At 26.7% G+C, this 18305-nt stretch overlaps 2 protein-coding genes across 3 annotated transcripts in view; both read right to left on the bottom strand.

Annotated features, from left to right (window-relative positions):
* LOC119672076 overlaps positions 1 to 18305 on the bottom strand; it is a gene marked incomplete in the record, with an annotated part of 216918 nt that overhangs the window by 94340 nt on the left and 104273 nt on the right.
* LOC119672078 (venom acid phosphatase Acph-1-like) lies at positions 3193 to 17040 on the bottom strand. 2 transcript variants are annotated; one of them, XM_038083033.1, is made up of 7 exons: positions 16819 to 17040; positions 7286 to 7384; positions 6845 to 6928; positions 6483 to 6641; positions 6225 to 6410; positions 5814 to 6155; positions 3193 to 3478 (listed from the first exon to the last, which is right to left on the bottom strand). In XM_038083033.1, exons 1-7 carry the CDS (start codon positions 16975 to 16977, stop codon positions 3296 to 3298), a joined length of 1212 nt encoding a protein of 403 aa, XP_037938961.1. In that variant the 5' UTR covers positions 16978 to 17040; the 3' UTR covers positions 3193 to 3295. The 2 variants fall into 2 exon arrangements, with proteins under 2 accessions (XP_037938961.1, XP_037938962.1); XM_038083034.1 differs by lacking the exon at positions 16819 to 17040 and adding an exon at positions 16234 to 16414.

Raw genomic sequence — 18305 nt, 5'->3', positions numbered from 1 at the left:
TTTTTATTAATTGATATTTCATTAACATCAACTTAACTACCTCAATAACATTCTATGAATATTAATCAATAATGAAATACAAAATGATTAATAAATATTCATAAACAAACATTAGTACTAAGAAAAGGTTCCATCCGCTCAGCATACTAAATACATATAATATGCATACTACATACACACATACATAAATATTGTATTCATTCAATAAATTAATTTCCATTACATTGCGACTGCATACTCTTTGCAATCCACAATTAACTATTAAATTGGCCATCAATTACGATTTGCTTCAGTGTACTCGACGTACATCAACAATCCTTCAAAGCAAAACAAAACAAAGGACATACCTATACTCCACCAAATGTAACTCTTGCTATTGCCTTTTCGCCTTGCATTGTTGTTTAATTTACGGTGTTTTTTTTTATTACTCGTACAGAAATAAAGCTGCTACATTACTGCTTAATACACCCACAAAAATCAGTTACCAACCCCCCATTTCAATGAATTACACGTAATCACTACGTTCACATAAACCAAAATCAAATAAATACCTCAACTTAAGCTCAGACAAATTTAGTACTCTTACCAACTCCCGTTACTCCTACCACCATCAACAATAATCGTCGTCATCAACGTCTCTATGCTCGCTTACATCAACAAATGTTTTTTATTACCTTTACGCATTAGAGAGCTTTTAACAGCTGTTCGGAAAGCTTTTGACCTTGTTTATTAATGGTCGTATTGGAATTGCGAGAGGAACACAATGTGTGGTGTTTACCTAAAAATATGATTTTTTAGTAAACATATTTTGTGGTGTGGGGTAGCAATTGGTACGCATGTGCGGAATATTTATCAGCTGTTTTTTATGATTAACAATATTGTTTCAATAACATTTAATAAGTGTTATAAAGTGGAAGCTCTGGTCACTGTATTGGATGCGTAAACGAACTTCCGGTTTTTAACAACTTCCGCTCATAAACGTATTTGTAACTATTGCATTAAGGTGGCAACACTGCACATAGTAAAACCTATTTTTAAAAATAATTGATATCTTTAGAAACATCGAGTTATATTCTAAATAAACATCATTTGCAGGAAGTTTTTTTTTGTTATTATGTATTAAAATATATACTGCAGGATAAGATTTAAAAACTAGATTTTTTTTATAAAAGATACAAATCCAACTGGTCAACAGTAAAAATTTTAAGACATCAAAATTGAATAACTATTGAAGGAAAGCGCACACTTAACGCAATAACAATTTACAAAAGCATTAATTGTTGACGGGACTTTTATTTCCAAATACTATCATGAACTGTATACTAAATGAGACATTTGGTACTATATCAATTGAAAGACAGAAATGTTAAACATTGAAAATCGAATAGTAAACTCGAGTTCATTAGTTGAAAAGCAAAAAAGAAGAGAACTTTTACAATACTTAGTTACTGATGACGAAAAATAAATTTATTACGATAATACTAACCTAGATGCAGTGCACACGTGAGTTAAACTTTGTATTAGAAAGTATTGAAATTTGTATTACAATGCAATTTATCTTAAAGTATAGTATTTTAACTATATGAACCGCACTTTTCAAACGAACTTTTTGGGCGCTTTTTACACATGACAATCGCAGCAAATTTAATCTTTAGCATTGCGAACTTTTCGATTTTTTTGAATTATTTGAAGATATGCAGATTAGTTTAAAGAACGTAATGTTCTTTCACATAATATTTTTAAACTCATATAAAGTCGTTAAAAATTTTCCAATATTAATAAGAATATTGGAAAATTATGCATATTTGCATAATTTAATTAAAGAGGATAAAAATTTTCAATAAAAAGCTCATATCATATGTGTGTCATCATAAATATAATATCAAAATCATATGTAAAAAAGAATATATAATGACTTATCTATTCAGGATTATTTCAAAAAAGATAATATTTCACTTTATTACAGACATTAACTTTAAATGCGGCAGCTTTTTGAACTTTGCGTTACTTTAAAAGCATAAAATACTCATACATATTCAGTTAAAATAAGCAACGAGTCTAACATATACAATATTAATTCTTAATGCTTTCTAGAATTTTTTTTATCAAGTAGCAAAATTTATTGAATTATTCACTTGAAGCATATTTATATCATAACAGACTTCAATGAAGTACTACTCGTAGCACATACTTCCCTTAATGTACAAACAATCTCTGTAAAATACAGTAAAGCAAAATATTAACTGAAGGCATATATTTTTGGCAAATAAAACACATGTTTCCCATGACAAATGCAGTTACCGAAAAGGAAAAAGTATATATAAAGGACAATATGAAAATGATATTAGTCCCAAATAAATGAACAGAAATAGCACCGAAAAATTGTTTGGTAACATTAAAATCAAGCACAACACAATCATACATCGCACTCAAAATGTGAATGGGCTGGTCGGCTGGTCCCCATTTTGTGATAGTTTATGGTAAACCGCAATGCGAAAAATGTCACCTCATGGCAAAAGGCAACATACCAACAACAATAATGTTAACTGCGTTCGGTTTGTTTCACAAAAAAATGAAAACAACAACAAAACAATATTAGTGGCAACAGAGGCAAAGGCAGATGCAGAAAAGAGGCTCAGTTCAAGTGGAAGAAAAAATATGATGAAGGGCAAAATGACGCCAATGGGCGCCACAACTATCATCAACGATTAGAACGGAAACAATTTTAAAGACAATTGCTTTGGCAATCAACAACAGCAAATACACAACGCAACAATATTTCTGACTTTTCAGATATTCTTTTATTTTTTGCCTATTGCTTTCCTAATATTTTTTTGCTTTTTGTGTTTTTTGTGACATTTTTCTCTGCTTCCTACTTATGATATGCCGCAATCGAGTGGCAATGAAACGGAAGCTTACGCCCATTTTGACACTTTATGCACAACGAAAGAGTGGAAGCCGTATTTTACATTTGTATGTAGTTGCATTGGCATTTATTGAGGACAGAGGCATACATGTGTTGTCCGATGTGACAATCATTGAAGCGAATACATTTCCGGCAATAAGAATTTTTTAAAAAAAAAGAAAAATTCTAACAAAAAAAAGATTTCTGTTGTTCGAAACCGCAACTTCAGTTGAACTGTAAAGTTGATGGAATTTCTGAAATGCTCATAAATCAAAAAATTTTGATCGTTATCAATATTCGTAAAAAGATATTCTTTATTTACATTGAACTCTTTATACATTAAAAACTAAAACTAATTTTATTTGCACATAAGCTAAAGTCAAATTGTATTTATGGTCCACGTAATGGTGGTTCCGTAAAGTCCTCATTTTTCGAGTCACATCTATTGGCATCCTTTTCAGTTGGCACAACTTCTTCTGATAATTTAATAAGCTTGTCCAAAGGACATTTGAATTCACAACCAGGAATGGTCAGTTTCTGTGCCGGAGCTTTTGGATTATTGCGGAAATATATCTAAAAAGAAATACAATAAAGATAATTAAACTATATTTTCAATATAAGTGGATTTGTTGATTAATTTGAGAAAATAAGTTTATGTAGGCTTTTTATTTGTGCTGCAATGAAATAAAGATTTATTTCTCTAAGTTTCACTCATTATAAATAATTATACTAGTAATCTATAATTGTAATCTATAATTTAACATAAATAATTTTTGAATACAGCTAACTATAACTTATCTAAAATAATTATTATATCAGTTTATCACGAATTTTACAAAAATAATTTTAAGAATCCTTCAACTATAACTACCTAAGCAATTCAATAAAAATAGTATTTAAACTCCTTCAAATAAAAACTTCTATATACATCTTCTATATACTATAAAAGTGCAATATACCAAAAACCGAGTTTAACAAAAATAATTTTAAAGTTCCTTCAAGCAAAAACTACCTAAATCTTTAAGACACAGAAGATATTTATGTCCAATGTCCAATTTAACAAAATATAAACCTTCTGTCGTTGTCCATTCTATATAAGAAATTATATTCTCTATAAACAACGAATACTACAGAGTAAAAAAGAAAATTTTTCGTTTATGTAACATCTAAAATTCTCTACTCAAGAGTTTTACACAATTGGCTTCCAAAAATAATACGGATTACGCCGATATCATTATTACATAGGCATATAATACATATATAATTATTAAATAGCATATACCATATGCAATAAAATGCATGAAGAAACAAACAAGTCTAAGTTTTCATCATAAATAATTTTCGAACAGTGGCGTTGCTAGGCGTCAGCGATGTCGGCGACCGCCGACGGCCTCGCGCCCGCAGGGGCCTCGCAAAAAGTTACCGACTGTGGATTCTAAGCACTTAATAAATATTTTGAACAATGTGGTTTGATAATGGCATTAACCATATTTGAAGTATTCCCGAATGTTTATATAGTAACCAAATTCACGTTCACAGTTCCAGTCAGTATAGCTTCGACGGAAAGAAGCTACTCAAAGTTAAAAGACGTGATTAAGACGTCTTAAAGTATGAAGATCCAAGAGAGACTATCTCCATATAAACTGACGCAAAAATAACAGCTGGCGCAAATTATGATATAATTTTAAAAAAAATTGAGTGAGGCTAAAAGTAGGAAAATTTATTTATTTTAATTTGATTAGCAATAAAACTTTCAACAATGTAACTTGAAAGTTTACAACTGAGTTATAAAGGGGGCCTCGCAATTCTGTGTCGCCGACGTGCAGAGTTGGTCTAGCTCCACCACTGTTTTCGAATTAATACAATTAATACATATTAGTACATTATTAAAAATATATTATTACATTTCGAATTAAACTTTAAAAATCTACAATTCTTAATTTATATTTTTATTTGATTAAACCAGTTACCAATTAAAAATATGTACTGAGCAAAAATATTTTTAAATTGAATTTCTTCTATAATTTTAAAACACACGGTAGTTCAACTCAAAATTATTATAATGTTTGCCAAGCAAAAATTTAATATCACTCAAATAATAGCAAAGATGGTAATGTCATGGTAACATTGTATTGTATAACAATATCAATTCTTTAATAGCTAGGGAATCTAATATTATCACATATACGTATAAAGAGGTGATTAAGGGCAACATCATTTTCTCGGTTACCTTTCAATCACATAAATCAAGCCAACAATTTTCAACTAATTTTTTGAACCTCGAGAGGTTAGTTAGTTCAAGACAATATTAAATGATAGAACAATAGATCTAATATGTTTCTAGGTTAGTTCAAGACACTATATTAAAGGATAGAACAATAGAAGTAATATGTTTCGATGTACTTTTCGATTTAATAAAAAAAATTATGAATTCCTGAAAATTTGGACTCCTGAACCAAAAGAGTTGTTTAATAAAAGCCTTAATTTTTTTCGGTATAGTTCAAGATACTATATTAAAGAATTGGACAGAAGATCTAGTATGTCTCATTGTACCAAAGTCACATTTAATGAAAAACAAAATTATGCATTCCTGATTAGCTCTGATATGGTTCAAAAAATTGCATAAGGAATGGATACTCTGCATAATCGCAAGTAGAAATTAAATGCGAATGAAATTTGGTAACTGATTTACATACAGAAAAATATTGATGAATTGCAATGTAAATATATTAAAAAATTCGTCACAGCCATTCTTCTCAAAACCCGAGGTATGGAATACCAAGCCATATCGATATATATCGTAGTAAAAAGAATTGCTCATAATGACAAATTTTATAAATATCATTCATTAAAATGTAATGTTTGGATGAGGAAAACCACTTTAAGGATTTTTGTTGTATGAACTCACCTCCACGTAATATTCACCAGTTTCTTTATCCTTATGTAATTCGAATATTGCCATTACAGAATAACGTGGTAATTGCCTTTCCCAAATTTTGAGTCCAGATAATATATTTACAACTGTTGTATCATGGCCAGTGTAGATGAATAACTTACGTTTGTCAGGTTTTAATTTATTATCACGCTTATTCTTCATCTCATCTAACATTTTTTTTAAAAATGGGCCAGCTTTAATTTTTTGCATTTCTGGTGTGTAAACATTATATATATAACTTTGTTCGGCTAAGAATTGCAACTTTTCTGGGAAATACTGTTTGGTCCATTCAGGCAGCTCTAAACCAAATTCTTGCTATGGAAGGTAATAAAAAATTTTATTCAAAACCGAATTGGAAAAAAGTTATTTACTGCATCAACAAACCTCGGCTAATAAAGTCAAGTAAAGCGATTGCACATCTTCAGGTTCACTAAATTTCATGCCAGTCAATTCAGCCAACTCTTTATACATATCTAAATAAGGTTCAATTTCAGCTTTTACTTCTGGCAATTCCAAAACCTCATGAACAGCTTCGAAATAACGTGGACAAGAAGTGCGCACCAACAGCAGCTAAGGGTATATAAAATTTGAAAAAAATTTTTAATGAAGTGTTAAGCTAGTGCACACAAATAGACCACTTACTGTATCTTCATCGAGAGGTTGAGAAAATACTGGTATAGGTTGCCAATTATATTTGGTATTCCATTCCATTGGTGTGTTTTTGGGTGGGAAAAAGCTAGCCAAAACAGTTTGCATTGTCATGTGTGTACGTGTTACGCCTGTCGCTTGAGCGTGGACCATCTGTAAGAGTATAACAAATGTAAAACCGTACAGTTAAGCAGTTATACATGTAAAAGCGAAACAATATGAATGAGTTATGAAGGTAAAAAGAAGTCATTTAAGCAAATGACAGCTTTCAGTGAATCAGCAGTAGCCATTCTCTACCGCTCAGTAGTAGCTACTACAGAGCACCAACAAATTGATTATAATATATGTATACATACATCAGGATGATAGAATGGTCCCAGGAAACTACTATAGCGTTTACGCAACCAACTTCCAATGTTGAACAGTTCACGTTTTCCATTCTGCATACAGTTGCAATAACGTTGACGATGACGATGACCGTGATTTATTGTGGTTCATGTGACATCAAGTGAGGAAAAAATTCCAAAAATCGAAATAAAGAAAAATATGTGAATAAAAATTGTAGAACAAAACTTTATTAAAGTGAAAAAAGTAAAATCAGAAGAAATTGAAAAAAAACTCATAAATGCATACAAAACATTGCACACTTCTGTTACTTTTGCATTTGCACTTGTACTTGTACACGTATAGATATACTAACGCTTACATACATACATATATAAGCAAATATTTGCTTTTCAATTTATTTAAATGTTCAACAGGAAATGCGCTACAAAAACTTCAACGGAACAACTTACGTTCGTTACGTGTCCCCAGCCGTAGGGGTAAAAAGTTTCATTTACATGTGGATCGTTTGGGTATGTGTCCGCCGGTGTACGTGGTCCATGTCGGAAAACCTACAATAGAAACAAACCAAATGAAAACTGTTGTTTAAATATTAATAGAAAAAAAGTTTGCATAGATGAGAAAAATATGAAAATTTTTAAAGTTAATTTCATTAAAATTGTGTTAAATAATGAAATTTTCCAAATATACTAAATTTTGGTATTTCAAAACAAAAAGCTTGAAAAATACAAATAATAATGATAATAATAGTTCATTATTTTCACATCTTATTTTTTGTGGATATATATTAAAATATTTTAATCATATTTTGTAGAGAATATAAGTTCAAACTTTTTAACAAAAGTTATAATATTAATCCTTTCTATTGCCATCTTTTTTTATATAAATTATCAACGTAAACGAACGTTCGATAACAAAAATATTTAAAAATTTAAGAAATACCTATATATTGAAATATAGAAATTTATATTACTTAATAGTCTGTTTAGAAAAAATCCATGTATTACTTTGAAGTAGTTGTTAGTTCACTTTATTAATTCTTTAATAATAATAAAAATTCTGAAGTGAAAAAATAAAATAAAAGTTTAAAAATTAGTTGCTGATAACCTAGTTTTCAACATGGCAATACACGTATAAAAACACTTAGATAATGAAAATATATATTAATTATGGTATGGAGCTTGTCATTCTCAATGACAATTTATATTTAAAATATTATTTAACACGAAACTTCAAGGAATAATATATCGATCAGTAGTGCTCCAATATTGATGATACTAACAACATACACTGAAACGTAGGAAATACATAAGCAATATCAAAAGTTGTCTGAATACTCACAGCCACAAAAAATTTAATTTTCCATATACACCTCAAGTCTGTCTTATTGTACAAATCCTTTTCCTAAAGAGTAATGGTATCTATAAAATACGGATACCGTATTAACATATGTTTTCGGTATGTCCTTTATATGAGGTTAAAACTGACAAAAAGTATAGTTTTCTATGTATGCCTTTAGTGTATATTATTGTATGGATCTTTTTCTTAAAGTGTGATAGTGAATATAAATTACGGATATGCCTTATTAGATGTGAATTTACCGAATTCTTAAAATTGAGTTGAAAGGATAATACGTTTTAAAACGTCAAAACTAATAAGAGTGTTACTGTTAAACATTGAATGTACAATTAATATATATGACTTAAATAAGAGGCATTTTAAGTAATTTAAGTGTCTGCTATAGTAACATTTTTGTTTAAGTAATATTCCAATATGAATAATTAATATATAATTGCAAATTGTAATATTATTTAAGGTTTCAATCGTTCAGTTTATTATTACTTGTTTTAAATAAATATTTTTGTCTTTTTTAAAATATAAGACTAGATCAAGTTATCTTACTATGGCAGTTACTCAAAGTAACCAACTCACTTAGATTATACAGCTTCATTGTGATATCGTAACTTAATACGGAACTGTAACAGTTTTTAATTTATGGAACTATTTCCAAGTCCTAATAAAGTATAAGATTTTTTTATAACAACGCTGGATACTCCTGTGGAAGAGCTAAAGACATAATACGACTTAGCAGAATAATTTTTCATACAATATAACATATTTATTGTAAATATAAAAACTATTTAGTATATTCCTTTTTACATGTTAATTTTCATTATAAAATGTCGTCTAAAAGTATGCAATAAACTTTGTGTGTTGCAAAGATATTCACCACATCAAAGTGTGGTGTGTGTGTACTTCTAATAATTATACGGCAATATTAAAAAAAAATAGTTATTTTTCTTTTATTTTTTGATTCTAGCTTTCTTTTTAAATCACATTTAAAAGAAATTAATGACACTTATAACAAAAATAATGCCTATATTCGGAAGCCTTTTGCTCGGTACATAAAATGATCTGCATACTTGACCTACAGTAATAATTATTCGAAATTTAATTGAAAGTTTTGGGTGAAATGGAAATATGTATTTATAATGTCAAAAATTCAACTTGTAAAAATTTTAACGTACTACTGAAGATATCATGACTGTAATTCCAGGTCTGAATGGAAATCGAAAACAATCAATTGTACATGGTTCTCGAGAGCTTGAATTCACTTACTAAAGTTCTGAAGGAATAAGTTTTTGAGGGATACGAACTAGAACCGTTCAACATTGATTAAGCTATTTAACTTCTGTTAATGTATTTTCAATATCTTAGTTAAAGCCAGACTTATTGCACATGATTAGTTGAACTATAAACCTAAAATGGATATAAAATGGATATTGGAAAAATTACATTTTGTAAAATAAAGTTGTACAAAACGGCCTTTATGAAATCTACTATCTTAACAAGAGAATAATTAATTAGAAAGTTATTTACATTTCGATCCACTTATATGATCTCACTATTTGGCTTACAGAAATTGAAGACAATAAATCTTAAATAAATCTTTTTATTAGTGTCATTAAAAAGCAGCTCGTGTGATAAAATGTTTTAGATAAATCATAGAAAATATAAAATTATTTTTAAATTAACCTAAAGTAACCATCTGAACTCACATGAATTTTAAAATATGTAAAATATATATAAATGTAGTTTTTATTCTATTTTTAACTAAGTTAAAGCTTTTATCATTTATTCGAAATATAGTTAAAAACATCTACAGTATTTGAGTGATTCGCCAAAATGTAAACTGCAGCTTCATTAAGAGACAGCTTTAAATAAAAATATATTAAGCATATAAAAATATATTAAGTTTGATGTATTAATTTATCATATTTTTTTCAGATTAATATATTCGTAAATATTGTTTTAAAAAAAAATGCAAAATAATATATGCACATATTATTTTAAGCCTTTTGTCATAATATTAATTTAAATAAAATATTAATTTGTATATATGACATACAATATTAATTTATTTTCTGCGTCATTTAGCACATATATTTCTCATTAAATTTTTTGTGTTAATTAAAAAATTACTTTCAAATGTGGGTAAAAAAAATAAAAGTCTAAAGAGTAAAAAATTTAAAATTATTTTATTTAGTCATTCAAAATTATTCATTTAGTAAATTTAGTAAGTGAATGAATTTTAATAAAATTTCTTCTTAAAATGAATTTATTATATTTTTTTTACAAATTTCTACGATTTACATTTCAAGTCATAATTATTTTTTAAATGTAGAATAGAGTCTCTTAAGATTTGCACTTAATTCATATTTACTTGTATATATAATAAATCAATAATAAATTAAGAGCAACACAACAGTCAAATATTTAATTGAACTAAAAATTAATATTATCAATAATTAGCAGTTTAAATCTTTTTTATTTGCTATTTCGGCATACAGTTATTCTTATCAGTTTACAAACATAAAGTGATAGAAATACTTTTACATTCTATAAGTATTAAAATTCATTTATATGTATATATTTTCAATACATATAACTTTTAGTTATCAAAATTCTGATTAAATTACTTCATTATTAAAATAAATTCTTTTTGAATTCAAAATAATGTATGATATATAAATATAATACATTATAATTTATTTGTATGAGATATAATAACTATAAAAAGTATAAATAATTGTTAAATGTTTATTCTAAGTAATTCTTCTAAATTCAAAATAAACTAAATTAGGTTTTAAATTTGACTAAAACTCTTTGATATGAGTTTTACATAAAGCTTCACGCTCTTCGCTGTGCATTGTTCTAATATTTCACTTTCTAAGAATTCTAATGAGAATTGTCGGGACTTTTGAGAAGTCCGGGCCTATCGCAAATCTTTGGTTTGTGGTTTGTCAAAGGAATTAAAAAATTAACACCATCACTAAAAATTCTTATAAAATTGTTATAATTTTTGTAGTAAACGGTTGCTAAACGAACCATATTGTAAAATGACAAACCTTAAGTTAAGCACATAATGCCACCGAATCAGTACGACCAAATCAGGATCACGAAATTGATAACTCTTTATATCTCATCAGTTTACTTTTTGTTGATTTTAAAGATGTTTTCAGTTTATGATAAAACAAACTCTAGGCTAATACTAAAATTCACAACTTGATTTCTTAATAGAACAGCGGATAAGAGTCAAGAAATTTTAAAATTTTATTCTTAATGAACCAAATTTTTAGTGCTTTACTTGCTAAACCATTAAACCAACGTTGCATACAATCTTTGTTGATCAAGAGTGAAGATTGATTAATTATTATTTTTCTACTTTCTATTCGTTTTACTATTTTCGGAACAAAGTCACTTAATGCAGCCATATAAATGCATTTAACGCCATATGTTGTAGATAATATTTTAAAAAAATAATAATCTGAAGAATTATTTTCTATTGAATATATTTTTAAAAATGCATTTTTCATGATAAGCCAACCTACCAGGTCCGAACATGTTTATAATCTTCGTTTACTATCCAATATTATGCACTCGACAAATATGCAAAATCTCATTATATGTCATATCTCATAGTGATATGAGTCATCTGCATTTGTGAAAAATACATTGAAACTATATGAAAAAAATAGTTTCTTTCTTATCTCGATTTTATATTTAATTTCAAACAAACTATTTTTACAATTCATTATGTTGTTTGTCTTTTCATTGATAAACAATCGAAACAAAGAATTAAAAATTTTTTAAATATATTGTGTTATCAACTTAAATGTAGGGTATTCTATAGTGTTTGAATTGCTAATTATTTTTTAATGAAATGTCAATAACGAAGTCGACTCTCACGTGTCTGTTGGCTGGTTTTCAAGTGCGTACTGACACGTTCTTGTCTCACGCTTTGAACTATCAGAAAATATATTTAAAGTCAAAGCCATTGACTCACGCGACTCGTTAAAAATGCATATCAGCAAATAAAAATTATGAGCGCCTCTATTAAATAAAAAACTTTATTAAAATAAATAACTAAACTATAAAAATTTTCAACTAAAAACACAAGAAATTTTAAATCTGATTTATTTAATGTGGTGTTTGCATTCATAAGTAATCAAAAAATTCAGTTTTAAACGGTTTAATATTATTTTTTTTAATATTATTGCTTTTATATTAATTTATAATAAGAAAATTCATTTTTGACAGATTAGGTAATTATAATATGAATTACAATTTAAAATTATTGTTGTCTTATGACAAGAATTATATTTCAAATGAAAATGGTGTAAGAATTCTTAGTTTTGTTAATTTTTAATCAAACGAATTATTTAGCTAACTATACAGCAACTATAGATTACTACCAAATATCAATCGCTGATGGTGTTTTGGAAACAGCTATTAGTTAAATTACCTTCATATAATATTTGGACTGCAAGTGTCAGAAATGGAATCCTGTCGAATATGAACAGTGGACCTGTGTGTATCTTTCTAACTTTTTAAGTTGAACGTAACAACCTATATTCGTATTTCAGTGGCCTCTGCATATTCGCCTTTTCCAGTCTCATATACCAAGTGATCTTAGGCTTTCACTTCATATAGACAATGCGGATAAAAATTCTTCATCCACATTTACTACTAAGCCCATAGAAGTACCTAAAGTTAATCGTAATTTCTGACCTGATCTTCAGGCTGACAACATTGTTTTCAGGTATGATGGATAAAAAACAAATAAAGGCTATTTCAATTCGTAAATCTTTAACTTTATCAGTCATGAGAAAATTCACCATCCACATTGTCTACTTAGCCCATAGTAGTACCTAATGGTAATAGTAATTCTTTGCCTGATCTTAAAGCTGACATTATTTTGTTTAGTTATGTTTAATAAACAATAAATGAAATCGTTAACAACTTCGAAAATGTGGTCGTCAGAAACTAGAGAAGTATCAAAACAACTAATTTTTCATGAAATTAATGTGAGTTGAAAATAAATACTTAAAAATTTGTGTAACATTGGTAATATTTATAATATTAATAATATAAAAATAATATAATAACATAATTGCAGAAAGGTTTTCAATGAAACTGTTTTAATCAAATCTTTATATTATTTTGATTAAAACGGTATCATACTATTAACCGACAAGAGCGTAAATCATTATTAAGTACCTAAATGATAATATAATTGCTAATTAAAGTGATCTAAGTTGACATTAACGATCTTTAAATTTACTATTTTAACCACATTTTATTGCTCGTTCGGGTTTTTAATAATGAGAATATACAGAAAAGTGCTATAAGTGTTAATTTCTTTCATTACTGTTTTCTGTTTGAGACTATTTCTTATATTCTGCTTAATTAAAATTTCTAATTTATTACAATAATTTAACGATTTTATACCTACAAGTACATGCTAATTTGAATTTCAATCTACCCCCAAAACACTGAATCCAGTGTATAGTTCTCTTTAAATTAATGAGAGAGAATTATATTTTTGCATGATCAATATTATACTAAACTATTGTGTATTAAAAAAAAATTTATATAAATACGTTAATTTCAAAAATATTTTATCTAACACAAAACTTAACATACACTTTTTCAGATTTGTAATTAATTTAAAATTAATACATTATATGCCTTATTGCAGTTAGTATAATGAAGAAAACAGATATGCATTGCTTATAAAATTGATTAACTTACAGCTGCGGGCTAATTAATATGAATATAACAAGTTTATAAATATAAATCAAATAATTCATTAAACTTAAATTCCAATTAAAAGAAAAATTTCTAACAATCTGTAGAATGCAAATATTTCATGAAATAATAATTGAGTAAACAATACCAGTTAGAAATTAATATTTTGTAAATAATATGCAAAATAAAATTTCTAAATGTCAAATAGTGATTTTGTTAGTTATCAAGGTTAATGTTAGATAACAAAATCTACCATAATTTTAATATAAAATATTTTAATTTATATTGCAAGAGGCTAAACATAAATACAATAATATATAACTAGACATAATTTTAAAATTTATTTAATTTATGCTTTAATTGAACATAAATTAATATCTACAAGTACAAATATTATATATATTGAAATATTTTAAATCATATTTGTGTTTGAAATACTACTAATGACAATATACCTAAATAAATCTTAAATACTTAGACATGTATTTGGAAATAAGAGCACATTTAGAATTAAAGTCAAAATTAGTTTTAATATGAAATAAATATAAATTAAGATAAAATAAATATTTTATGTCTCACATATATCAAACAGATAAGAATAAATTCTAAAAAACTTTGATTAAAGTTTATTGTATCAAAAAGTGTAATATACATATATGCACAAGGCAATAACATATAACAATCTCAATTTGTAAGCCAACAATTTTTCAAAACATTTAATAGCATTTAAAAAATATTGTATATAGGAAACGCATAAATTAGAAACTGGTAACAAAAATTTTAATTAATATTGATAATGAATTATATGAATAATTTTTTTTTGCTTTTGCGTTTTATTTTATACCAATGCTTTACATACTGATTTTTTTATTTTTACATACTTTACAAGTGGAGGTACACTACAGCCGGTATAAATGTTCCAAAACAGTAGAATTACAAAAGAAAAAAATCTTAATTTTGCCAGAACTTATTTTTCATATATATCAAAATTTAAATCAGTTAAAAATATATTAAATAAAAAATCCTAATCAAACAATATTAGTAAGGATAGAATCGTGATTAGTCCATAATATTAAAATTAACAAATATCTGATATGCTACCATTAACATTTTCAAATTTCTTTACATAAAGTGGAAAAGTGACAGATTTATTTAATAATATTTAATATATTCCATTTTTAAATTTATAATTTGGTTTTTGTTTTTCTAAACTTTATTATACACCTAAACACATCAGAACCAAACTATAGGATATGCTTAACCATGCGCTCTATATAAAATTTCAATACAACCTTGCATTTTAGATCAGTAAACTAACTTAAGATTGCTTGAATTATTTGAATCTCAATTAAGTTAACTGGTCTAATGAAACCAGTGTAAACATACTATAACTGTAATAAGCATAGTAATGTAGTTCAACTACAACCAAAATTCTATAGTGTTTATTACAGTCTACATTATAATAAAGATTTTATTACTTTAGAATTTTTACAAACATGGTAAAAACTCAAGTGTTTTAAAAAATAATATATTTCACTAATTCTTTCTTATTTGAATAGTAAATAGAAACCAGGCTATTATATTATTCTATATATATATGTATATATATTTATATAAACATTTTATTAATTAAAATTAATAAGTCAGGTGTAGAAAATTACTTGATTACAAATTGACAACACTTAGCTTTTTAGGCCTTTGGCAATTCAAAGTAGCAAGTAAAATACGAAGTACAAGTAGGGTTGGTGTGGCGGCCTTGTGCACCAAATTTTAACTGAGGTGAAATAAATGAATTAATTTAAAAAATTTTTAGATATTGATTTCAGTAAACAATATTTTCAAGCCTTTTCAACAATTTGTTTTTAACTATACCGCTTTCATATAGCCGACTTAAATGACTGATTTTTGTAAGTTGTTAATCAATACTTCCTTAAAAGAGAGGAAATATTATAGAAAATATAAACTTAAAAAAAATTGAATGTCGATATTATTTTTATTTTTCATTATCAATTATATTACGTCAAATATTATTACGTCAAATTGCATTACATCATTAATAGTTCATATGCAATCATATTTGGAAATTATCTTAAAACTGTGTAGAAATGTGAACTATTACAACAAAAAGTCAACAAATTCACATATAGAAGCAAAAATTGCTTTCAAAAAAATATTCCTTTAAATTATCTTAAATGTTTAATTCAAATCAAATAATATTTTTTAAACACTTTTCACCATGATCAATATATTATAAATTTTAAATGTTATTATATTTAGTTTGAATATGAAAACACTTATTTCCACTCACCACATGCAAAAGTTCTAAAGATTCCTGATCAGTACCAGTATCTTCAGTTTCCTTGGAGAACACAGTTACTCCTAAGAAACAATAACACAAAAGAAGTACTGTAAACTTTTTTACAAGCAAATAATCCGTCATGGTCAAGCAAAGGTTTCAGGTACAATATAAGCGCGATATTCAGCAATTTCTTTTTAAATAAAACTTTTGTAATTTAACAAAAACTAGTTTTTGATAAATTTGTTTTTTATTAAAATTTTCTACATAGTTTCTATTATTGTAATTTTAATAAATTAATCATATTTTAGCAATATTTATTTACTAATAGATATTTCAAAATGCACTCCACCATAATATTTTAGAGATTTAATAACACCTAACACCCCAAACAAATGAATAAACAAATAATTGTGTAAATAATTTTGATTTAATTAAGACTTCGAGCTGCAATTGTAAACTGATAAATCGTTTCTATTAAAGCATTTATTAATTTTTTGTAATTATTTAATTTGAAATCAAATCTCTTAAAACATGCACTGCACGTGTTTGGAACTTGTTGATTGTTCGTTTGTTTCTCTTACAATTTGCACTTACCACATGTAATAATTCTAAAGTACTCTGATCAGTGCCCGGATCAGTCACTTTCCCAGAGAAAACTGTTGAGCCAAAGAAGCACAGCGTCAGCACAGAAACAACTAGTAATCCGCCCGTCATTGCTAGACAATGTTTGCGAGTATTATGTGAGCGCGGCATTTTAAAAATTGTATTTTATATCGCCAATATTCCAACAAGTTATTTCAAAACAAAAAAAAAGTATTTTTCTAATTTTTATGATTTTTATATTTTGTTTTGTTTTAATGTTTTAAAATATCATTCGTTTGTTTTAATATAAAATTTAAATTCATTGCCCAAATCCAAATCCAAATTTAATTTATGTTATATTTCTTTATTCACATATTAAACGTAGCGTTAATTACCGAGGCAATCTCGTTTACAACCGGTTTAATTTCATTAGGTCGACTTAGCTATAACCGTAGCATTGTTCTAAAATATATTGAAAAGTGTAGTGAAATTTAAAATAGTTACTTTCTCTGATATACATTACATCTTTATAAATAATTTGAAAATGTATTTCTAATTTGTTTAAAAATTATTTCAAAATTACATGATATATAATATAATACACATAATTTTTATTATATAATATAATGTATTATATTTAACACAATAGACCTTTTCTTTTGTAAGCATATCACAAAAAAATAAGCGCTTATTTTATATATAACATATAAAACAACAACACTGCTGGTTTATTTAGACTAAAAAATCGCATGGTTGCCAAGATCAAAACTTTATCTATTGTGAACGGTTTTTGAAAGTACGTACAAAATTTCGAGTTAACTGTTAACACGTGTTTTTCCTAACTATTCGTATTTCGTGTAGTTATTATTTTCGTATAGAAAACTTAATATTAACTTATTTATTAGTCCTAAATTTAATGAACAATTTTTTTACATGTTTTGCAAATATGTATATTAGTGAATTTTCATATATAAACCTAACAGATATCAAAAGAAAAATGTCCGTTTTTTCTAGAGTTGCCATGTTGTTCTTTTGTGAAAGCAAAGGTTTAATTTTATGTACATATTAATATTATATATATTATATATAATGTGGATATTAAAAGAAAGAAACAATTGAGTCGGCTTCAAGTGGAGAGTTCTGCATACCTACATAATGTCTAAACACCACGTTTAATACCACATTTGGCAAGCCCACAAGGTGTGTCGATTACCGGTTTGTATTGTATTTCTGATAGTCATTGATGCAATAGCAAAAAGTCAATTAGAAATAAACCTTATTGTAAAACCTTGAACACTTAGATGCGAGCTTTTACATAAAATAACTGATATTCAAAAAAAATCACGGAAATCATAAATCTAAACCAAAGCTAAACTAAACCAAAAATGTGTTAGATTAGAGGTAAGAGGAAGGAAATGCTCATACTGCTTTAAATATATATTGTTTAAACTGTATATTACAATTGTTGAAAACTAAACGAACTACATAGAAAGTTCTAT

This window comes from Teleopsis dalmanni, chromosome 1 (assembly GCF_002237135.1).
Source record: "Teleopsis dalmanni isolate 2A chromosome 1, ASM223713v2, whole genome shotgun sequence".
In the NCBI taxonomy this organism is placed as follows: domain Eukaryota; kingdom Metazoa; phylum Arthropoda; class Insecta; order Diptera; family Diopsidae; genus Teleopsis; species Teleopsis dalmanni.
Note: the sequence above shows the minus strand (reverse complement) of the source record. Positions and strands in the feature narration are given on the sequence as shown.